This window comes from Paramisgurnus dabryanus, chromosome 16, assembly GCF_030506205.2.
Source record: "Paramisgurnus dabryanus chromosome 16, PD_genome_1.1, whole genome shotgun sequence".
Lineage (NCBI taxonomy): Eukaryota > Metazoa > Chordata > Actinopteri > Cypriniformes > Cobitidae > Paramisgurnus > Paramisgurnus dabryanus.
Window position 1 is genome coordinate 27,215,701 of NC_133352.1, and position 25,180 is coordinate 27,240,880.

The 25,180-nt window shown below is 38.2% G+C and overlaps 1 protein-coding gene across 7 annotated transcripts in view; it reads left to right on the top strand.

Moving 5' to 3' along the window:
* atp8a1 (ATPase phospholipid transporting 8A1) overlaps positions 1 to 25,180 on the top strand; it is a 148,377-nt gene that overhangs the window by 114,143 nt on the left and 9,054 nt on the right. For all 7 annotated transcript variants that reach the window (XM_073812189.1, XM_065273726.2, XM_065273736.2 and 4 more), the window contains 6 exons: positions 4,799 to 4,873; positions 6,602 to 6,724; positions 14,443 to 14,521; positions 17,858 to 17,919; positions 18,246 to 18,302; positions 18,618 to 18,725. In XM_073812189.1, the coding sequence (XP_073668290.1) occupies positions 4,799 to 4,873; positions 6,602 to 6,724; positions 14,443 to 14,521; positions 17,858 to 17,919; positions 18,246 to 18,302; positions 18,618 to 18,725 (504 nt within the window). The remainder of the gene's footprint in view (positions 1 to 4,798; positions 4,874 to 6,601; positions 6,725 to 14,442; positions 14,522 to 17,857; positions 17,920 to 18,245; positions 18,303 to 18,617; positions 18,726 to 25,180) is intronic.

Sequence of the window (25,180 nt, forward strand, 5' to 3'; positions counted from 1 at the left end):
TCAAAGACCATTTTTCATTTCCATAAACTCAAGCTTGGTTCAGTTTTTTGAAGAGCACATGCTAAGGAGGACGCAACCGTCTTTTCTCTTCTTTCTCCTCCCGCCTAACCTCGAGACACTGCACGGGGGTGGAATCACTGATTTCAAAATTCCTTAAAAAATATGCCAAGAGCCCTTCAGGGCGAGTCTCACAGGAACACACAATCTCGCTCTCACACATACACACACTGCTTGCTTTTTCAGATTGTGCAGCGGAGGGTAGAGGGCAGTCACACCTCCATGCCGAACGGCTCTGAATGAGAAGGGAAGGAAAAGAAAGCGAGAGTCCTCCACACTGTGTCCTTAGTCTCTAATGAGCAAATCAATGAATCTGTCTCATTGAAGGAAGATGGAGAGAGGGGCTCTCACAGGACCCAGAGGACCAGGCCAAAACGCTCTCTCATATGCATGTAGTGCTGCCTATGAATAGAGGCTTTATTTTGACTTAGCACAACAATATCCTGGAGCCTGTAGGCCTTCAATGAGGGAGACTCGCATTAATGCAGTTCTCTGACCCGCTTGCTCGACTACCAGCATGCCAGTGGCCACTACATTTCTGTGTGCCATGTGGCTTACGGTCAAACTGCACATAAAAAAGTGGCTTTCCGAGGTTCAGGATGTAAATGTGATGTTATTTGTTAGCAAGGAGGAAGATAATGCAATGCCTTTGTGGTGTTCATAATTTATTTGTGAATGTGTGTGGGTGTGTATGCATACACATGCAAAACTATACTCGTGAAGGACACATTTTTAAAAATGTAATTTAACGTATAAAAACAAGTGGACATTTGAAAAGTCATCACACTGCAAAAAAATGCATTTCTTAAGATTTTTTTGTGTAAAAAAATGTTTACTTAAATATTTAAGTATAATCTATTTGGATTTACAAGTTGTTTTAGAAGATTTTTTTATTTTGACTAGTTTGCTGCAACTTATAGACGGTTTCAGCAGTAACAACATAAACAAACGGCTTTCGTGGAACAAACGTAACTTCGAGTAAACTCCGCTAAGAATCAATAACAACAAATTCCTTTTAGAGTAGTTTATTTCTGATAACTGGCTAAAAAAACAACACGTAGATTACCTTAATTCAAATCATCGCTAAAGCGTATCAAAAACAACACCTAGCTAATGTTACTGTGTAAAATGTGTACTACACTGCAAAAACTGACTTTCTTACTTAGTATTTTTGTCTTTTTTTCAGTAGAAATATCTAAAAATTCTTAAATTAAGATGCTTTTTCTTGATGAGCAGTTGAAGTCTAGTTTTTAGACAAAAATATAAAATTTAAGTGGATTTTTGCTTAAAACAAGCAAAAATATCTGCCAATGGGGTGAGAAAAAAATCTTGAAATAAGATTTCTTTTTTTCTTAAACACTTAATTCAAGCAAAAAAAATTCACCCCATTGGCAGATAATTTTGCTTGTTTTAAGCACAAATTCACTTAAATTTGATACTTTTTTCAAAAAACTAGACTTATTTTCTTTAAGAAAATACATCTTAATTAAAAAAATGTAGATATTTCTACTGAAAACAAAACAAAAATACTTAGTTAGAAAGTCATTTTTTTGCAGTGTGTATATAATGTATGCAATCTTAACTACCGATCGGCTGCCAAACCTCCCATCAAATAGCGGTAATCCATGATCGCCAACTTCCCTCGTATTTAGGAAACCAACACATTTGTTATTTTCAATGAGATATTTGTTCAAGAGTTCAGTTTAGCAACTAGTCAGACCATTAAACAAATAGAGACTGGAAGTTAAGTTCCAGACGCGTGATCGCATCACCGCACTTGTGTCCGATGAAATAAGTTAAGCTAATTTATATTTATTTTAAAAGTTACAACAACTTACTAGTCAAGATAACAAATCAAATTTGATTATACTTAAAAATTTAAGTGCAAAAAAAGTTTTCACACTGTATCTTAAATTCTGTATTAATAATACACATGTACATGGAAAGCAAAATTTCCTAAAATATTATGTTTTGTTTTCTGGAAAATGTTATCAAAATTAAGTTTAAGCTTAAATCAAGAAAAATATCTGCCAGTTTCGACTTAATAAAAGAAAACGTAATTTAAGTAAATTTTTCTTTTCCCACTAGCAAATACTTTTCTCATGTTGATCTTTTTTTTTTCGTAAAACGCTTCATGTCTAAATTTTGCTTTTCGATGTATCTTGATTTGAAAAAATGAAGATGTCTAAAAGAAAAATCTAATTTATTTTTATTCTAATTATCAGCAGGTTGAATGAGGGTTAAATTTAGGGTAGGGTGTAGTTTGTAGCGTGAAAACCATTATGCTTACGAGATGTAGCTTCTATAGATCAGTATGTCCAGAACGGATTCAGAAGCAGCAGCTCTCTTTTAAAAACAATATCATGGTAGAATGCACCTGATGGAAAGAGAAACAGGAGTTGGAACGGGTAGGCGTGGGCGCAGGGGGTCGTATTGGGGGAGTGCGACCAATCCTCCTCTCCTTTTCTCTTTTTCCTGTGGGGCTGAAAAGGAGGGGTGACAGACATTTGTTTAGGGAACATTTTCACGCATTGGCTCGCACTATTGAATGAGAGCGGCTTGTGGATGTGCCGTATGTGTGAGGACGAAGAGCATCGCTGGAGCAGAAGGAGGCCGCTGTCGGGGGTTCCGTCAAAACCCAAAAATTTGTAGCAATTCACGCCTCTATAATGGAGTTAAATGAAGCGAGGAAATGTCCGCCTGGTTGTGGCGCTACTCGACAAGCATGTCTCTCTCTCACGCACACAAACAGACAGACATGAATGTAATCACAATCTTTTGTACTTTTAGCATCTGCAGTAAAACATCCAGAATAAATTTCTATTTCATTTATTTAAAGGGGACATTTCACAAGACTTTTTTTAAGATGTAAAATAAATCTTTGGTGTCCCCAGATTACATATGTGCAGTTTTAGCTCAAAATACCATATATTTTATTATAACGTGTTAAAATTGCCACTTTGTAGGTGTGAGCAAACGTGCCGTTTTTAGGTGTTTCCTTTTAAATGCAAATGAGCTGAGCTCTGCACTAAATGGCAGTGGCGTGGTTGGATAGTGCAGATTAAGGGGCAGTATTATCCCCTTCTGACATCACAGAGGGAGCCAAATATCAATGACCTAGTTTTTCACATGCTTGCAGAAAATTGTTTACCAAAACCTAGTTACAGGTTTGATCTTTTTTACATTTTCTAAGTGGATACAAGCACTGGGGACCCAATTATAGCACTTAAACATGGAAAAGTCAGATTTTCATGATATGTCCCTTATGTGCTGTGGCCCTTGTTCTTTAAGATGCGGCAAATTGAAATTGCGGCCTCTTGAGCTCACACTTGATAGCAATATCAGCTTTCTGGAATTCTCACATCCAATTCCAGATATCCAACTTTTTTTTAATCCACCTTGTCATGTAGAAACTGAAGAAATCATACAGCTGCTGTCATAAACAAGAATTTTTGCCATGCTAGTTAAGCTTGTAAAGGTATTACGTGATGAACTCCATCTGTGTTGCACATGCTTTAGGTATGTTATCTTTCCTTCTCATTGGAGGTCTTCGGCTTGGTCCACATATTTAAGCTTAATAAGATCTTTCAGTCTTTAGAGAGGCTTCTAGAAGTTTAGTGCAATTGCACTGATTTGAGATGGATTTTGTGAAATGCTGATTCAGGTTCAGTTGCTTCTAGATGAGACACTTGGGGTTGATGAAGGTGGGAAGCGGTGCATCTGATTTACGAGCTGTTCTAATCCCCTTTGGCTGAAGTCATGGGAACTGTTGAAGTCTCTTTCTGTCTTTTTCCAGCACTAACATCCCATGCTGTCTCTCTCTTCATCTCTGTCTGCTGAACGATGATCTGTTAAGCTTAAATTGTAGCTTCATCGCACGAGATTGTGCTTCTCGAGTGGAGCTTCTTTTTGGTTTGCTAAGCAACTGGACTGCTGAGGTTTTAATGACATCTTGTAGTAATTTTTATATTAGACAGTATATTATATTCATAGATTATATTTGTGTTTCTTTGCACAAAAGTCAGATTATCTTTATTGAAGCACGCAAGATGTTATTTGGATATTTATTATCAAATGATGCTGGGAACACAAGGATTATTTGCATGACAGCTTTTATTAATGCTGTTTTTTATTAAGAAACATTTTTTTCAACTTGTAGCTCAGTTATATTTACATTTTACGATAGAAAATGCAAACCAGAAGTATTTTTACTATACCTGTCCCATTTGGACCCCACTGTCTTTCCATATGAAAAACTGACCCGCAACTGGCATATTTATCCTCAGGATTGATCTTATAATGAATCGTTTGCTGTGATCCAGTATATGAGACTGTCAAGCAGACACAGGGTCAGCCCAAGCTTTCTCTCTCTCTCTCTCTCTCTCCATCTATCTGTATCTCTCTCTCACTCACAATCTCTCTTCCTTTTTCAGTTTCAAGCACCGAAAGCCCCCACAGAAAACAATAGCCATCGATCAACCTAAATTAAAATTCTGTAGGATTTCGAGTTAAGCACACATGAACCAGACAATAGATGATTAATGTTGGTATATATTTACCTGTTACACACGTTGAGGTTATAATGATTTTCATATGTTCTGTCACGTCATGTTTGGTTTTATGTGTTACTACTTCTCTGGGAATACTTTAAAAGCATATACATTAGTTACTATGTTAATATTTTGCAGTCATGTTGAGTAAAGGTCTAATTCCTGCACATTGTCTTTTTTGTATCTTTCAGATCTGGTTTGCATTTGTTAACGGCTTCTCCGGTCAGATTTTGTTCGAGCGCTGGTGCATCGGCTTGTACAACGTGGTAAGTTTGCGTCCACACGTGCAAATGTGATTTACTGTCCTCTCTTCATTACTATGAGAGGAAATGTGTTAAAACGCCTCCCCTGTTGCGCTCGGGCAAGAAACTCATTAGCCGCGGCACCCCAGACGGCTCCTTTACTGAGTCCCGTGTCAGCACCGTCCTGAAAAATCTCCCTCTAATTTATGAGCACCTGTCCAAGCCATATTCCCTCGTACCCAGAACTATGTCCTGAATGTGCTACAACAACAGAGGCTTATGCCCCAAAGATCTGTGTTAAACAGGCCAAAGGTGGATGATAAAGAAATTAGTTGAATTCAGGCACTTATATACAGTACACATATGGCAGTTTGGCTGGAGGCTTGCCCGATAGGAACTGATGTTGTTTATTATTTAAATTTTTTATGAAAAGGGAAATTATTTAAGAAAAAAGAAAAGCCTTTTTGTAGAAATGGCTCCATTAACAACAAAACAAATACAAATAAACACCCAGTACCCACTTAAAAGGCCCTAATATGGACCATTTAGGTTTAGATATGTATACATTTGGTACCAATATGTACCTTTTAAGTACTAAAATGCAAAGCTAGATTTTTTTTCTATAAACTAAAATGTACAAAAGAAAGTACATGCAGATTTTTATTTTCTCAAACAAACAGGTAAGTCAGAAAGTGTGGAATAAAAAGATCAAAGTTATCAACAGGTTCTCCAATTTTCTTGTGAGGAACTATTTTGTCTGAAACTGATATGGCCTTGGCAAAGGTTTTTCAGTAAATGTAAAACTGAGATTTTAAGGAAACTTTCAATAAGAACCCAGAAAGGACTTCCCATTCACAACAGGAATGGCTCAACCACCCAACTCGATTGTCACAAGAAATTATTTTTTACGCTTGAATGAAAAGCTAAATTTGAACATGGCTCCCCATCAGCCCGTGTAATGGATCATTGGAGTTGTGAGGCCAGGAACAACTTGGCCTGTCACATTCTCTCTTTATCTGAGAGAGCAGGAATGCCACAGCTTCAGAGGGGGTCTGCTTGGCGCAGCGGTCCGAATCCACCCCTGAATGGAGGAGAATGAAACCCAACAGACCGTGTCCACTGGCCCGTCAGCCGCAGCCGGGCAGCTCCAGCTGGACCAGCGAGAGACACTTACGACTGACCCCTCAACCCCCTCTGGACTATAATACGGCCCCTCTCGCTTTCAACAGCTGCCGCGCGGCAGTAACTTTAGAGCGCGGTTGGAAAATGAAAGCATCTAGGAGATCTGCTAACAGGCTGCATGCACGGTGGCAGATGTTTGTTTGAAATAATTTTCAGAGTTAAATGCTCAGTGGGCTGCCACATGCAACCGAATGAAAATCTTTTGAGGAAAAAGCCTTTGGGCTTATACAATTTTAGATTTACAATTAGTTTCTTGAAATTGTAGTAGAAAATCTTGCATTGCAAATATGTTGGCTGTTTTCAAGCAGGTCAAACTTGGTTAAGCCATTGGTCTCCGTCTGGCTGGTCAGGATGATCAAACAAACAGCGCAATATTTTGATAGCACCACAGACCCACAGCGTTTATACTTTATGGACTGGATTCAACCTTAAGACGTGTTTTCTTTTTGGTCTCTGAATGTTAAGCTGGTATAAGAGTATTTACAAAAACTGAAGCATGAATATTAAACATGTTGCATATATCACAAATTCTGTGTAATTGTTTTTCTTTATCCATTTTATTTGCATTAGCTCTTTACGGCTCTGCCTCCTCTGACTCTGGGCATCTTTGAGCGATCCTGCAGGAAAGAAAACATGCTGAAATACCCCGAACTCTACAAAACCTCCCAGAATGCAATGGGCTTCAACACCAAGGTAAATACACTCATTTAAAAAAGCTAAATCTACCTCATAAAATTGTATTTGTTGATCTGCATCAATAGGTTAACAGTCTGTGTTTGTCTGTTGTGTAACTTTATTGGAGGTCAGATCAACTTTTATGACCAATTAATGCAAAAATACAGGTTAAGGTTCAACTTAATTTTTTTTATATTTTGCTGTATGCATTTACTGAATATGTAAACCATGAGCCAGCGAAGCTCTTATGGATAAATATATAAAATATATAAACCTTGCGTTTTTTATAATTGCTTATTTAATGATGATAGTAACTTTACAGGCAGGTCACACTGTGTTCCCTTTACTGACCCGTGTCTGGTGACCGGTTTGACTCTCAGACTAAAAACCTCACTGAACAAACAGATCCTGTTTATAACTCTAAAGCGTAAAAAATCAACCTGACAGCAGAACCTTGTTGGTTTAGTCATCAGTAAAACTCTCCCTCTCTCTGTCAGCCTTACTGTGAGTGCTCATCTCCCTGCTCGTAAACCACGCAAAGGCCATAAAAATGTGTCTCTATGTTTTCTTTGTTAATCCTGCAACCTTTTTTACTCTAGTCTTGAATATACGAGTAGTGTACGGTATATAGAGGACTACGTTTCCATCTTCTCATGCTATCTGCTATCTTTGTGTTAATAAAGTTAGTCTCCAGCCCCATCATGGCTGTCTGCTGGTGTCACTTCACGGCCCCGCTCTACAGGCGTGGAGACCCGTTTACCACCATGCCGACATGGATTACAGACAACACAACCCCTGGGGACTGATATAGAGATAAATTTACTGGCTGTTTTTTACACACTGGAATTTCTGCATGCAAAAAACACTTTTAAAAAAATAGGATAGGTAAATGTGTAAATAAAATACTGCAGGTTTAGCCTGTAGTAATTATATTTAAAGTGCTCATGCAAAAGCCACTAAACGCCACTTTAGTCAAAAATCAGATAATGATATTGACCGAATGCGATCAGGACGTATTATACAGTAAACAAATACTTTCGCTTCAAATCCCCTTAATCCCCTTAAATAGCCTCAGGCCATTTAACAATACTGGTGTATTGGCAGAATTGGTCAAATGCCACAATGATTTTTCAGCAAAGTCCTCTAAGTTCACAAAAAGTTAAAGGAGGTTTAAGGAATATATTAGGATATTGACTGAATTTCTGAGTATTTTACCTTTTATTCAGAAAGGTCAGCAAAGCTTGAATGGAAACATTTTTTAGAATAGAGATTTTTGGAGATTTCTAAGAGAGTTTTGCAGTGAAAGAAGTCAAATTTGTTAAATACCAATGAAATAACTAAAGCGACATTTGTGAAAATAAGGCATTTTAGTTACTTACCAATAATCTTCTCATTGCCATTAAGGTGAAATTACTAAACCTAAATATGAGAGTCTGATAAAAAATGCTAATTTACAAAAATTAGACACACTTAGGGGCCATGCACACCAACGCTTTTATGCCCACGGCCGGCGCATGTTTTCAATTGTATCCAATGGAAGCTCTGCGTTTTTCAAATAAGCCAGCAGCTAGCTGTTTTCTTCCGTGCTGAAAATTCGAATTTGAGTGAAAAGCTCCGCTCGTCAATGTCAGTTCTCACACGGCCGTCCAATCACAGTAGAGGAGGAGCGGGACATTACCACAGCAACCAACCGGCTGGTAGCTGAAGTATCAGCGCTACCAAAGCGCTCAGCTGAAGAAAGCTGGCACTCATCTGAAAAAACAGCTGGCATTCGGCATTTTCCAGGCGTTTTCAGCCGCGTTTAAAAGTTTTGGTGTGCACCACCCTTAGGGCGCACACACACTATCCAAACCAAACCGCGCTCTGGGACGTTTGACCCCCAAAGCCTGGTTCATTTGACTAGTGTGATCTCTCTGTTCCGCGCCCGGGCGCGGATTGGTTAATCGCACCGCGGCGGGGTTGCAGAGGTGGGCCGGAGCGCGGTTCACTTGGGCTCAGGCATGGAAGGCAATGGTGCGAGCCCAATCGCGCCTGAGCGCGATTTAAAAGGTGAAGGCGTAATTTGCGCGACCACTCACGTTCATCTGCCTCCATTAAAACCTTTTGATGCGAGCAGCGGGGTTACGTAAATGTCCGAGCTACACACGTGACAGATCAACTAAGCAATATGATGACATATAAGAGGGCTGTCTTTAATCGCGCACCAAATGACTCAGAATAAAAAACACAGACTTATCATTACGGTGGGTTCCAGTGTTAAGAGAGAGCTTTACTTCCTGCTTTTTTCAAAACAATCGCATCTTAATGACAAAAGCGCGCCCGGACTCGGATCGATAAAAAGTACAGTGTGAGTGCGTGCACCTGGGGGAGTAGGGAGGGGTAACAATCGCGCTGGGGCATGGTTTGGTTTGGTTTGGATAATGTGAGTGCCCCCTCACTGTAGGAGTGGATCACAAAGAACACGTTTGTGGCAGTGGCAGGAGTCTTTTTTTAATGATTTTCTATTGGCAGTGTGCGTTATGCATGCTGTTTATGCTCGCCAAATGCATCAAATTTTTGCTGCCTGCCGCACCATGCGTTTTAATTGCTCAGAGCGGCTGAAGTTGTAAAAAGTCAACTTTATGCACACCAAAGCTTTCACGCGTTTATATGTTTTCAATTGTTTCCAATGGAAATGCAGCGTTTTTTTTAAAAGCCAGCAGCTGGTGTTTTTACATGCTGAGAGTTGAAAAATATTAAACTTTGGGTAAAAAGCCACGGCCATCACAGTGAAGGAGGGGCAGGACAAAAATCATTGACTGAGGTCGCCAGGCGTTTTCAGCCGCGTTTAAATGCTTTGCTGTGCACACCCCCTAAGCAGAAAATCCCCAACATCATTCACGTTTTTCCATTCTAATGTGCAGAATACTCACTGTATCTTGCATGTTTTTGCACCTCGATCAAGGTCAGAGCAAGGTCAATTTTTTAAGTTTCAGCTAATATGACAGCTAACAGCAAACCAAAGTTTGAAGAGCCCTCACGCTTCAATCCTTGACTTAGAGGACAGCTGACTCCGTGGTTGCATAGTAACATAAAAAAACGCAGTGCACTGCTCTTTTCTGAAGTCAATCAATAAAGGCATTGCGATCCGACGTTTTTTATGGAGCTAGAAGAGTCTCAATAAAGATAAATGCACACACTACATTCACATATGCACACACAGGATTCATAAATACACACACAGGATACACAAATGCGCACAAAATTCACAAATGCACACACAAAATTTAAGAAGCACAGAAGATTCACAAATGTACACAAAATTCAGAAATGCACACAAAATTCATAAATACACAACCAATTCAGAAATGCAAACAACATTTACAAATGCACTCAAGATTCACAAATGCACAGGACAAGATGCAGAAATGTATTTCTGATGCACACACAAATATATCTTGATTTACAAACTGTTTTTGGTCTGTGAACTTTACTGTGTGAATTTTGAGACTCCCCTGACTTGGCTCGACACACAAATGCCTTTTTTTAAACAGGGAATGATCTGCAACCAATCAGATATCTCCCTTGTTTTAGCCAACCACAAGAACGCACCCCACGTGGAGGATTGTTTACTTATAAGCCAATCACATGAACTTTAAGCTGGTTTGCCATCCGCCAATAAAACCGAAAAAGAAGAAGTAGTTTACACAGCGTGATATGCACGTGGTGCGGGCGCGAGCTAAAGTTAGCGCGGTGAAGTTCTGCCTGTCAGTTGGTTGGTTGAGAATAATTGCAGATTATTCACATTGATATTGTAATCACGATTATCTGTATTTGGTGTCCAAACATACGTCAGAAACGCACAAAAATAAGCACAAATGGATAGTTGTAATTGAGGCTTTTGGCGATTATAACAAGGAGATAACTAGCTAAACACTTTAAGTTCTACATACCGCTCCCCTGTGGTTGCCAGAAGCCATGTTGAGGTCTCAACCAACCAACTGACAGACAGAACTCCTCCGCGCTAACGTTAGCTGGCGCCCGCACCACGTGCATATCACGCTGTGTAAACTCCTTCTTCTTCGGTTTTATTGGCGGTTGGCAAACCAGCTTAAAGGTCATGTGATTGGCTTATAAGTAAACAATCCACCATGTGGGGTGCGTTCTTGTGATTGGCTAAAACAAGGGAGATATCTAATTGGTTGCAGATCATTCCCTGTTTAAAAAAAGGCATTTGTGTGTCGAGCCAAGTCAGGGGAGTCTCAAAAACAGTTTGAGACCAAAAACAGTTTGTAAATCAAGATATATTTGTGTGTGCATCAGAAATACATTTCTGAATCTTGTCCTGTGCATGTGTGAATCTTGAGTGCATTTGTAAATGTTGTTTGCATTTCTGAATTGGTTGTGTATTTCTGAATTTTGTGTGCATTTCTGAATTTTGTGTGCATTTGTGAATCTTCTGGGCTTCTTAAATTTTGTGTGTGCATTTGTGAATTTTGTGTGCATTTGTGTATCCTGCGTGTGTATTTATGAATCCTGTGTGTGCATATGTGAATGTAGTGTGTGCATTTATCTTTATTGAGACTCTTCTAGCTCCATAGTTTTTACCTTTAAAACGCATTCTGTGTGATTGGCCACTTAGAGGGTTTTCTGAGCTATTCATTTGCTTGTATAAACATTTTGTGTCAGCAACATTAAAATAACATCAAATAAGCAATTTCTATGAGATTTGGTCCAACTGCACATGTTCTTCATGTTTACATTTGTACTGATAGATTCTGCTAAAGCACAAAAAAAGATTGCTTGTATGTGTGTACTAGACCGAAGATGAACAAAGAGTGCGAAATATTTAGGGTTTTGCTCACAGTGCTCCCTTTCACTTGTAATTACATAGTCTTGACACCTAAGTCACCCTTATAACGTCAAAGTCCCTTATAGTCTCAGGATGGCTGTTATTACACTCATTCAGAACGCTGCATCTCTCACTCCCTCTGTCCCAGTCTCTCTTTCTTTCTTTCTTTCTTTCTTTCTTTCTTTCTTTCTTTCTCTTTCTTTCTGGCATTGTTTGTGGTCCAACATAGCTGCAGAAGACTTATTTAAGAGTCTGGCAGTAGTTGCCTAAAATAAAGTTTATCCTTTCATGCTAGTTTAAGCAATTAAGCTGTCACACAGAACTCAGCCCTTTAATTCAGGCAGCACAGACGGCCATTCACATCTACATTCTTATCAACCTGCTTGGATACTGAAGAGTTTAGGGCCTCCCTGTGACAAATGGTTATGAACATTTATTGATTTCATTAGCATTCATTGCAGGGCTGTGCTGTGCGTGTGTACAGGTTTTGCTACGCTTGTAACTTGTGACTTAAAAATGTCCTGCTTGTGAGAAGGTAAAAGATCTCTCTCTATATAGACAAAATAACATTTTACTTTAAATCAGTGTAATAATTACTGTAAATGAGATTTAACTTTTATTTAGGGATTAGTCCATTTAAAAAAAAAAAAAGATAATTTTCTCACCACCATGTCATCCAAAATGTTGATGCCTTTCTTTGTTCATTCGAGAAGAAATTATGTTTTTTGAGGAAAACATTCCAGGATTTTTCTCATTTTAATGGACTGTAATGGACCCCAACACTTAATAGTTTTAATGCAGTTTAAAATTGCAGTTTCAAAGGACTCTAAACGATCCCGAACGAGGCATAAAGGTCTTGTCTAGCGAAACGATTGTCATTTTTGCCAAGAACACAACTTCTCGTCTTGCACCAGTCATGTGACACACCAGCACAAACTCACGTAATTGCGTAATGACGTTGAAAGGTTACGTGTTACATATTTGCGGACCATTTTAAACAATAAACTGACACAAAGACATTAATTAGTATCATTCGACATACAACAACGTCGGAACGGTTCTCTTTCTCCACACTTGTAAACAGTTGGGCATAGTTTCGATACATCATCTGTGACCTCTTGACGTGATGACGTATTACGTGATGTCGCGCTGGTGCATCATAGGACTGGAGGAAGCTGAGAAGTTGTGGTTTAAAAGTGCATATTTTTTCTTTTTCTAGCCAAAAATGACAATCGTTTCGCTAGATAAGACCCTTATGCCTCATTTGAGATTGTTTAGAGTCCTTTGAATCTGCAATTTTAAAGTGCATTAAAACTGTTAAGTGTTGGGGTCCATTAAAGTCCATTAAAATGAGAAAAATCCTGGAATGTTTGCCTCAAAAAACATATTTCTTTTAAGAAAATGGACTAATCCTTTAATTTGATTTGAGAAGTGTACAAGTACAGAGCCAATGAAGTGCAGTTGGCATTTTAACAGAAGTGTAAATGCAATTTATATAAATGAATATAAATATAAGTGTATATACAATATACAATAAAGATTTTCATGGAGTGCAAAGTTATGATGTAGATATCACACAAATGTCTGAATGCAATACAAGGTGCAACTAAAGAAGTATAAACAGATCAGCACAATGCGAATGTCTTTTAATACAATGTAAGGTGCATTATACAGAAGTTTACATTAGGAGTCCACTAATGGACAAACAGGCTTTTATGGGTATAGGATAAGCCCGTTATCTGAGGGCCAAAGCCTTGAGCTTTGTTTTGCTGTGAGGTGAGAGGGTTTGAGCATAGAGACCAAGAGGTCACACAGGGCCCCCGTGAAACAACACAGAACAAGACAATCTCGGGGTATTTCTCTCATCCCATCCCCCTCAAAGATTCATAGCCACCACACAGTTAAGATAAAATGGTGACAATCCTAATAGGTGAAAAACATTTTTGAAAGAAAACTATTTTAGTGTGGGTCGTGTTTATAAATTGTTTCTTCTGTATGAGGAACAGACCAAAAAGTCTTGACATAATCGTACAGTATTTAATTAAAAATAATAATTTAGTGAATCAGTTCAATTGAATCACTGAGAAGAATCAGTTTGAATGAACTATTTATTCAACAAGATCCGTTTTTAATAAAACATGCAAATAAATGATTTTAATACAACTGACTAGATGTAAATGTTAATATAATGCTGTTTTACTTAATGTGAAAATAATGTGTTGTGTCTGGGCAGTGAACAAACACGGGGTGAAAAGAGCAGCCGTGGAAAAGCAGTGCTTGGAAAGTCCACCTCGGACCTGATTTCATTTCACGGCTGTTTCATGCTACATCGCCCATTAGTGTTTTGTTTGGCCACGTCCGTGCATAATGTAAATTCAAAACAAGGCGGTTTTGGAGGAGGATATTTGTTTAAATGGCACATCCAAAAACCACACACCCTTGTATACACACACGGACGCTCAAAGGCTTAATGCTTTACCTGTGCAAGCGATAGTTTTTCCACGCTCCCAAATTACCATGCACCGTAGCGACAGACTAATACATCTTCATTTCTGTGTTTGTACTAAAAGTATCCATGAAGGATTCAGTGTTTTTCTTCATAATTCACAACGGAACGATTGGGGAAATTTGATCAGGCAACTAACTTGAAGAAAAAAGAAAAGAAGCGATCCTTAGCGTTAGTTGTCGTGCCTGCCTCTCACCACACTCGCTGGATATACAATGTGTCTGTCAGCGGGGTGGCCATTGAGTACGGAGGCCTGACAAACCTTCCACTTAGCCCGGTGCTGAGAGCGCACAAAGGCCTGGGATCAGGGGTCAGCGGCAGGGTTGGGGTGGCCGCAGTCTTTCTCATGGTTCTCGTTCATCTCTCTTATTTCTCATCCCCTCCTCCACTTTTTTGCAGGTCTTCTGGGCCCATTGTCTCAACGGCCTGTTTCACTCAGTCATTCTCTTCTGGTTCCCCCTCAAGGCCTTCCAGCACGGTAAGAGCACACATGGTCTCGCGCTACTTTTGGTTTTGTTTTTTGAGGTCACCGGGTGTCGGAGTGAAAGACAGGCCTGGTCTTGCTTCAACTTAATTGCTTCTCATTGGCCACCATGAATATCTCAAAATCACTGGTTTGTATGCGCACACACTTGTACATAACCACGCTTTTATACTATTTACGCGTACTTGAGTTTAATAAACCGAATGATGGTTTTTGTAAGTGTCTTTATGTGTGTATAAATTAGTGTTGTAAGTTTGTGAACGGATGACCATGTCTGTGTATGTGTGTGTGTGCGCTTTAGCTGGCTGACTACAGGACCACACAGTCAGACTTAGACCTGTTCTTTAAACAAAGAAGCAGAGATTGCTGTCTGACTGACAGCCTTTCGGCACTACACACACACACACACACAGACTGAAACACACACACATCGTTCAGATCCACATGCTGTTCGTTGTGCTTTGCTTTGCCAGAGGCTTGATAGTTTTGGATCATCAGAGAATGACTAATACGGCCACATTTACCCACGGAGACGTGTGTGTTCCTCACATTTAAGTAATGCACTTTACTATTCAATCAGAGCTCGTTGCTGTAGCAATTACCTTGAGACAATAATGATCAAGAGATACTTCACCCAAAAATAAACATTCTATCATTTACTCACCATTGTGTTCTTCTTAATGTGTATCAGTTTCTTTATTCTGCTGAGCACAAAAGAAGACATTTTGATGGTTGATGGTAAGCATACAATTGATGTTACCGATTGACTCGCAAAGTATTATTTTTCCTATGGAAATCAGTAGGTACTGTTAACTGTGCGATTAACATCATTTATCAGAATATCTTCTTTTGTAAATGTGACCAGGGCTTTGAACAAGATTTTTTCCCCAATTGGTTCGTTCCGAACAGAAGCAGTATTTTAACGTTTCCGGTTTTCGGTTCAACCCTAAATTTGAGGTTCCCGAACCGGTTAGAACAAAACTAAAGTTCCCGAACCGGTTATTAACGCTCCATGTCAGCTGTGGGACATATAAATAAGTTGGCTGATCATTAGGACATTAAAATTATTAGTCATTAACATTATTTTACTTTTGTCTCTCTCTTGTTATCAAACATTAAAAATGGGTACATTATGTAAGCGGCATAACTGTAATTCTGACATGCCTACATTTGTTGAGTGCACTTAAACACGCGCGCACACACACAGACGGAGGACATTTCTAAACGTTGATTTGGACAGTAGATTCAGCATAAACAGACGCTCCACATAAAGTGAAAATTACGTTGTTTGTCAGTGCTTTATTCACCAAATGTATTTTAATGGACTAAAGTATGAGACAAGTTAGCGCAACTTTCAATTTGCGTATTAATCCGCAAACCGAACCCTGGGTCGTGATCCGCGATCCGTTACACCACTAATTAGTATTAAAAAAAACAAACATCTTGAGATACTTGGTAGCCTATAATATTTACCTCTTATGATTGAGCATTAGAGACTTGGGCTTGAGTAGGCTACTTGCTGGTGGCAAGCTTCTCATTTCTCCGATCAGTCAACGACTGAACTTCACAGAGTATTGCACAGAAATCTTGTCGAAGAACAAAAAAATAAAGGTATTAACCAGTAACCATTATTTTAAATAAACGATTCTCTTCCGGAACACATATTTTTTGAAAGTTTCTGGTTTTGTTTCTGTTCCTTGCAAAACATCAAAAGTTTCTGGTTTTCGTTCCGTGAACCGGTTCAAAGCCTTGCCCTGGACCACAAAACCAGTCGTACATACATTGCATGGGTCAAAATTATCGTTTTGTGGTCCAAGGTCAAAAATGATTTAAATTTACATTTTCATTTTTGGGATAACTATGCCTTTAAAACGGTGGACAATTGGGCTTGAAGGAAAAATATTTTACTATGTTCTTACCTCAACTTACAATACATACCTATCTTTTTTCAATGCGTGCACTTAATCTTTGTAGCCTACAGCGTGTCGTGAATGTGTTAGCATTTAGCCTAGCCGCATTCATTCCTTAGGATCCAAACAGGGATTAATTTAGAAGCCACCAAACACTTCCATGTTTTCCCTATTTAAAGACACTAAAGTTACATGAGTAGTTACACAAGTAAGTGTGTTGGCACAAAATAAAAATGAGAACATTATTGTATGGCGAAAAAGCACTTAGTTTGCAGCACCTCGACCTTGGGTGCAGTTACATTGATGGATGTTTGAATGAGAGGAGTAGTCAGGAGTGATGATGTTACTGCATGCCGAGGTTGCAGTGCGGCAAACCAAGTGCTCTTCCCCATACAATATAGTTCTCATTTTTTATTTTGTGCCACCATACTTACTTGTGAAACTACTCATGTAACAGTCTTTGAATAAGGAAAACATGGAAGTGTTTGGTGGCTTCTAAATTTATCCCTGTTTGGATCTTCCAAAGGAATGAGTGGGGCTTGGCTAAATGCTAACACATTCCCAAGCCGCTGTACAAAGATTAAGTGCACGCATTGAATAAAGATAGGTATTAATTTGTCTAAGTTGAGGTAAGAACGTAGTAACATATTAATGTCAGTGGTTTTCTTTAAGGTTAAAGTTCACTAAAATGGAAAACATGTTTCATAATGTATTCCCCCTCATGCCATCCCAAATATGAGACTACATTTCTTCAGTTAGACATAGACTAATAATTTTATATTAAAATCCTGTCATGTTATATATGTCATTTGCATACATAAGATTTCACACAGGAATTTCCTGAGAGTTTGTGTTAAAAAAAAGTTTATAATAGAGCTTGACACAGCTCCAAGACGCACTTAAATAAATCATTAAAAATAATCCAAACGACTCAGTTGGGTAAATAACTGTCTATGTTTGTGAGAGAAAACTAATTAGATTTGAGGTTAATGACAATTATGCTTTACCTACTAAAGTAAATAAAATTCATTTTTGAGGTAATCAATAGAGCATCATTTATATTAAACCCACAATGTTATTTATTAAATGTTTAGAAGTTTCCAAGTATCCAAGCCCACACAAATCTCACTAAAATCAGGATGCACAGTCATTGTTTTGATGGTAATGGAGTTTGAGTAATGCAGATTTAAAGAGCTTTTAAACTAACAACCCAATGTGGCATCTTTCCCCATCAGTAATGCCTTGTATACAAGCACACATATACAAGGACTCTGACCATTAGACACCTCTTGAGTTCAGTATCTTAATGGAATATTGTCCACACTTTCCACCAGACCCATGTTTGTATGTACATGTCTGTGTGTGAGTGCGTTATACAGTCCTCTGGTCTAAAAGCTTACTTGTTGATTTTTCCTCACAGACACGGTCTTTGGAAACGGAAAGACACCAGACTATCTCCTCTTAGGCAACATGGTTTACACAGTAAGTGTGTTTCAGACCTTCGATTATCTCTGCATCTTTAGAAAAGACTTACAAAAGCATCTCTGTGTCCTGGATGTCGGCTGACACTTTGTACCGGTTTTCATGCTGTGAAATGTTCCTCCTGGAGTCCGGCGGCTTGGAGCATTCTCGCTAGCTTTTCGCCAGCTTTTATGTATGAAATGAAAATAAAGTCGATCTGCTTCATTTCAAGCTGTACTTTAAACAGAACCTGTTTGGTAATTCTTGTTTGATGAATGAACCTCGTATGTTAGCTCATTGTTTATGTGTATGCAAACTAAGATGATGGGAACTTGTGTCTTTTGCAGTTTGTAGTGATCACAGTATGTTTGAAAGCCGGGTTGGAGACGTCTTCTTGGACCATGGTGAGGATATTTTTCTCTTTTGTTTCAAAGTCCTGCCCCACAAAGTGTGAAACTTTTGATGTCCTAATAGTTCCCATGTGCAGATTTGAAGCTTAAATGGCATTTTGATATAATCATAAACATTAAGTACATTGATTCATAATGATGCACATGTAATTCATGTTCATACGCAAAATGTACTTGCTTCTTTTGTTAAGGTGTTTGTTTTTGTTTTTACAAATTTAAGTTTGGTGTTTAAAATTAAGTTTTATGTTTGATCCCAATAACATTTCTACTTAACTTCATATGTTTTCACTTATTTTCTCTGGCTCATAGTTCAGTCACATTGCCATCTGGGGCAGCATTGGATTATGGGTAGTCTTCTTTGGCATCTACTCATCTTTATGGCCTCTGATACCTCTGGCTCCAGATATGTCAGGAGAGGTAAGACACAGCGTTTTTAACTTTTTTATTTTTCAAATTTAGGGGAAAGCATTCAGCATATTTTTCTTGAACATGATACTCTAGAAATTGAACCGCGCGTTTATCCAGCTATGTAAATACTCGAAATTATATTAAGAAACCTAACCCAAATCCTACCCCTAAATTTTAAAAAGATTCATTTTCTTTATAAAACACTTTCCTGTAACACTTTTTTTGAAGGGGTGTGCATAAGACTGACATAACACCTTGATAATCGTCACATGACATGTGTCATGAACATGGAGATTTTATGAACGTTTTTGACAACTTTCATTAAGTATCATTTGTTCAATTATGTCATTTTTAATGCAAAGATGACATTGTTTGAGATGTCTTTGTTATGACAACTTGACATAAACCAAAAAAAATATTTATGACGCTTTTATAAAACTATTTGACAGAGTATTAACAATTAATGACATTTTAATGACAAATTATATTTGTATCACTGTAGTTGAGGTCAAGAAAAAAAATATTTATGACGCTTTTATAAAACTATTTGACAGAGTATTAACAATTAATGACATTTTAATGACAAATTATATTTGTATCACTGTAGTTGAGGTCAAGAAAAAAAATATTTATGACGCTTTTATAAAACTATTTGACAGAGTATTAACAATTAATGACATTTTAATGACAAATTATATTTGTATCACTGTAGTTGAGGTCAAGAAAAATATTAATTACGCTTTTTTAAAACTATTTGACAAAATATTAACACTTAATGACAATTTAATGAAAAAAATAACATTTGTATCACTGTAGTTGAGGTTAAAAATATTTATGACGCTTTTATAAAACTATTTGACAGTATTAACAATTAATGACATTTTAATGACAAATTATATTTGTATCACTGTAGTTGAGGTCAAGAAAAATATTAATTACGCTTTTTTTAAACTATTTGACAAAATATTAACACTTAATGACAATTTAATGAAAAAAATAACATTTGTATCACTGTAGTTGAGGTTAAAAATATTTATGACGCTTTTATAAAACTATTTGACAGAGTATTAACACTTAATGACATTTTAATGACATTATATTTGTATCACTGGTAAAAGTGGTCAGTTTTGTTGTCCTGGTAATGTCAAGTTGTATTGGTTAATGTTAAGTTTCAATATTTCAAACAATGTCATCTTTGCATTAAAAATGACATAATTGGACAAATGACACTTAATGACAGCTGTCATAAAAGTGCACAAAATCTCCTTCATGTTCATGACACGTGTCATGTCATGATTATGAAGATCTCATGTCAGTCTTATAAACACCCCTTCAAGTAAAATGTTACCCACTTTCATTTTCATAATGTTTTGTTAAAAACATCTCTTAATACATTTATTCGCACATTTCGCTCACATCTTAAGTCCATCCTCATCCCCGGATGTGTCAGATGATATAAAGCACGCACAGACCACCCGTCTCTCCGGCCTCGGGCACTACACTATCTGTGCAATAATCTGAGCATTAAGAGTTTTCTTTGCGTTCATTAGGCTGAGCGGGAGAAGGGTAACCCTATACCTCCATGTGACCTCGGGACACCACAGGTCTCGGCTCTTTTCTCACCTCATAATCTCCTAAAGGAACCTAATAGCTGATGTTTGTGTCAGCTGTGAGGAAGATCCTTTTAAAACATCTACAGAGAAAACTGAGGAGACAGACAAATCCTTAATTTTATATTTGCTGTTAGTTTTTTATTGCTGCAACGTCTCATTACTTAAACTCTCCATTCGCACACATTGTCGACAACGTTTAAATGTTTTCTAGATTTTTATCCCTGCCATTGTATCGGCAGCCTCTTCCCCTCTCACATGTCCCATACACCAGTCTTGAATGGCTTGTCAAGTGGGATCTTTTGTCTACTCTTTCCAGCTACATGTAGGGTTGTAGAGTAGATCATACCCTAGAGGCCAGGGTAACCCAATGCTGCGGGAAACCATAGCGACGGCACTACATCAGAGCTCAGAGACAGGCGGGGGAGACGGGACACCTGAGAGAGGGCACACCTGAACTCTGAGCCACCTCACATGGGTCTCTGACAATGCCGCCACAAATGCCTAAGGGGCTGAAGAGAGTGAAAACTGTTATTAAGAAAGCAGATAAATCACTCTTATCACACGTACAAATGTACCATAGTAATACCCTGATATTCCTTTAAGTATCGATTCTCTGACGTTCAACTCTTGATCTCAGGACAGAGGAGCTAGATGTATCACAGCATATCACACTGTTACAACAATAATTACAACGAACACACACACACATTCCTAATCTCACATTTTCAGTTGTGTCTTTCAGAGCAGGCACGCATGACATCCTTTGCTTTTCAGTCACCCTCTTAATGCAGGTAATGTTTAGGTAATGCTGTAAAGAAAATGACACTTGATTACATGAGCGATAAAACGATGCGTGAAAGTTCTTTAGAGATCAGAAAAATAACGCCACTGATTTCTGCTGCTGTTGAAGAATTCTGTATGACATTCTTTCCCGTTCTTCCATTGAATGCAACAGACAAGTCTGCTTTATTTAAGTGCACCTGGTATCTGTGTGTGAGGCCATTCATCTTGTTTCATTCTCTTTGATGTACAAGATTTCACCTTTAGCGGTTCACTCTCCCTATCAGCAGATAAAACTGCTGCCTACTGCTCATCTCGTAACACTGTTAACTGGAAACAGTGTGTGCGTGTGTGTGTGTGTGTGCGTGCGCAGATCTGCTCTATTTCAAACTTTTTTTAAACCCTTTTTGTAAGGAAATTCCTGTGTGAGATCCTATCTCACATTTAGGTTGTGTTGTGAATGGCTTCTGATTTTTTTTTTAAAGTAGGGATGCACCGATACCACTTTTTTGGAGTACGAGTACGAGTACTTGCATTTCAGTACTTTCCGATACCGAGTGCTTAATAAAAAAACATGATTTAAATTTACAGGTAACAGCTTTAGTCATATAATTTAACAAAAAAACAAAGGACTAGTTTTCCATTTTGGTGTAAACTCTGCCTCTTTGGACAACACAAGGCATTAACCCCTTACACGCTGCTCAAACATAGACATTTCTCAAACCGTGGTATCGATTCCAGGTATCGGGGGACTTTTAACGAGTACAAGTACTTTAGAAAATGTGGTATTGAGGCCGATATCAGTATCGGTATCGGTGCATCCCTATTAAAAAGCGTCCATGATGGTTAAAACTGAAAATGGGAAGCAAACCCCTGGAACCACATACTGATAAAAATGTATTGCTGTAAATTGTTTTGAAATAAAAATGTCAGCCAAATTCATTAATTTTATTGTAAACTGAGTAACCAGTTGTACACACATAAGCTATTTTCACACAGAAAATACATGGAAGTGCGTCTGGGATTTCTCCGGGATCGTTTGATTTTTGGTTCATTCATATTTTTTCACAGCGTTTAAAGTTTTCTAATCTGTGATTTTGCTTTTGAGAAACCACGCACGTGCATTTTAGGTTATGAAAAGATCATAAGGAGTGTATGATCCGCTTCAGTCAAGTTTGCCAACATTTCTCGTCATAATTGTTGATCTGCATTTAAAAACCCTGTGTTAAAGAGCTGAACCATAACTTTTGGTTGCGATGACACGCACGTCTTCACTACGGCACGCCCCTAACGGCGTTGTATTACTAGGTCCTCTTTACGTGACTGATCCTAGAACATTTACGGGATGCGTTTGTGTTCACAAGAAACCAATTTTATGGAAATTTTCTGCGGCCAAAGTGCTGTTTCAGTGGGTTTTATGGCGCTTTTCCATTGCATAGTACCCCACGGATTGGTTTGGTTTGGGTCAGGTAAGCTTACATTTGGGAGCTTTCCAACTGGGTGCAGTACATAGTACCCAATACTTTTTTTAGTACCACCTCGGCTGGTGTTCCAAGCAACCCGAGCTGATACCAAAACGTGATGCGAAACACTGTAGATCACTGATTGGTTTGAGAGAATCGTCACTAACAGCGTCATCGCTATAATGTAAAAGATTAGCTTTACCTCATGCTAGCTTGCACTGTCTTGAGTAAACCTGTCATCTGTGCTTTGCTTTAAGTTCTCAAACTTCCTTTTAGTGATGAAAAACATCCACAGGTTGAGAATCAGGAACACCATAACAGTTTTTTTATAGACTTGCAGTTTGTGGCGGCACATTCGCGGACCGCATGTCCGCACATATGCAACTTAAATGAGGCTCAGCGGAGCGCGTCAACTGACGCCACGGGTGTTTGTACAGAAACTGTCATGTGAGACAGAGGTAGTGATAAACGCAATATGCAAACATCTATTTGTGGTGGTCCATTTTAATTTTGTGGCGGACTGAGAAATAAATAAATGTATGAGAATGACACTCTCACTTGTATGATGTCACAGCAGTATGCAGCGCAAATCTAACAACAGGCCTATAATCCCTCCCACGCTGAAGTGTTACTTAACTCGATGGAAAAGCTAACGGAGCCAAAGTGAGGTGAGCTGACCCGACCTGACCCAAACCAAACCGTGGGGTACTATGCAATGGAAAAGCGCCATTAGACTCGTATGCCGGCACTAGTTTGAGCTCTGTGTGTTTTTAAGTCTTATTCCACAGGTTAAAACATAGGCATGATGAGATTTCAGGGAACTTGTTTTTATTTTGGACAGTTTGAGACATTGTGAATATCTATCTCTCCCAATGACATCATATGGGAATTGCTCTAAGTGACCCTGTCTCATAATTTAATTAAAAATGATTAGGAGCATCAAAGGTTGATTTTACATTGATTTCGATCTTTGACATGGCCTTACTTAGTCATCATTAAAGAAATCAAGGTTGTATTTTCACAGAATGTTCTTTACATCATGTAGAATGATTTTATGAAGAAAACAATACATCACCAAAAATGACTTTGGCTTGGATTTCACAGACTCATGATCACATGTGCACAGCCTGATCAGAATTCGGTCTCTCTTTCTCCCTTTCTCTCTTTTAAGTCAAAAACAACAGGCATTAAATGGGAATCCATCCATGTATCTCACCATCTGGCCCTTTGGGACTTTGAATGTCTTTGTGAATGCCTTTGTTTTGCACATTCTGCAGACCCACACTCACAACTTGCCGTACTGGAAAACAACTTTTTCATTTACGCATTGACAAATTTTAGCCTGTTTATAAATACAAGTTGAGATCGGGTATGATCAATTTGGTTTTGAATAAAACATGTTTTAGTCAATTCCAAATTAAATAAATGGTTTTAAAAAAACATATATTTGCATATGCATATGTGTGTGTATGTATGGGTGAATAAAGTCTGTATTTGGTCTTTAAATCCAAAGGGTGAAGGACCATGTTTGAATTGTTCTCATCTCATATTTACCATCACAATGGGTGGCATTAACATTCTTGGGCTGACATTATCACTGGCAGGCATGGCAGCCAAACTCGCGGCTGGTTAGTGCGGCCAGGCAGAGTTAATCCAGCCTGTCAATCACTGAAGAACGTCACCACGTGGGGCTGAATGATAAACACTCAGACTCAATTTCCCCGCTTGAAACGCTAAAACAATCTGTCAGGGCTAGCTTTCAGGTTTGAAAGATTTCATGGAAGATTTAAAATGATCTGTTAGTGTGTGTCTCTGACAATTTTGATAAATTACCATTGGTGCATGAAAGGTTACGTGCATGTCTTTTACAGCATATGGTTTTAACAAGTTTGTTTCCATGTTGTGTCAGCTTTTGTCCTAACTGAACTTACAGCGAGGCCAAATCTAGTGTTATGCGAGAGTGTAACTCTAGCGGTTGTTAACTTTGGATGGTGAAAAAACCTTCAAATACTAAACCACTAATACTTATGGCAAAGGATGCAATGTGTGGGTTTGCCTTTATATGCATTGATAATGATATGATTGTTGGTACATTTTGAGTTTTTAAAAGTATGGTGTGTTTAAAGCCATAGTTCTCCACGTAATAACAGTTTTGGCATTTACTTGCAATCTCCTATGATTTTACTTTGTTTAATAAAATATACTTTTGAAGAATCTTTACAAGTGAATTTATAGTGACCACATTTGTCAAGCTACAAAAAAAGATAAAACAAGCATTGGTCTCGGCTTATCTTTAAACAAAGCTATGCTTTCAATTGACAAATTGGGAAAAAATGACATTGTATGTGTTTGGGAATGTGTGTCTTGTGAAAGCACAAGGATTTGATGTCCTGTCAAAACAGTCGTCACCCATTGATGCCGACACATTTGACTGCCCAATAAAACAAGGCCATGGCAGTTTATTATTCTTTCCTAAAAATACACCAGCACACTTTGAACACCAGCTGGATCTATTTGGTTTGTGCATTCATGATATTTAAAAGTTTATGGTTGTAATTTTGTATAATTGTACTGTGAATAAAAGTTGTATTGGAGTAAAACATTTTAC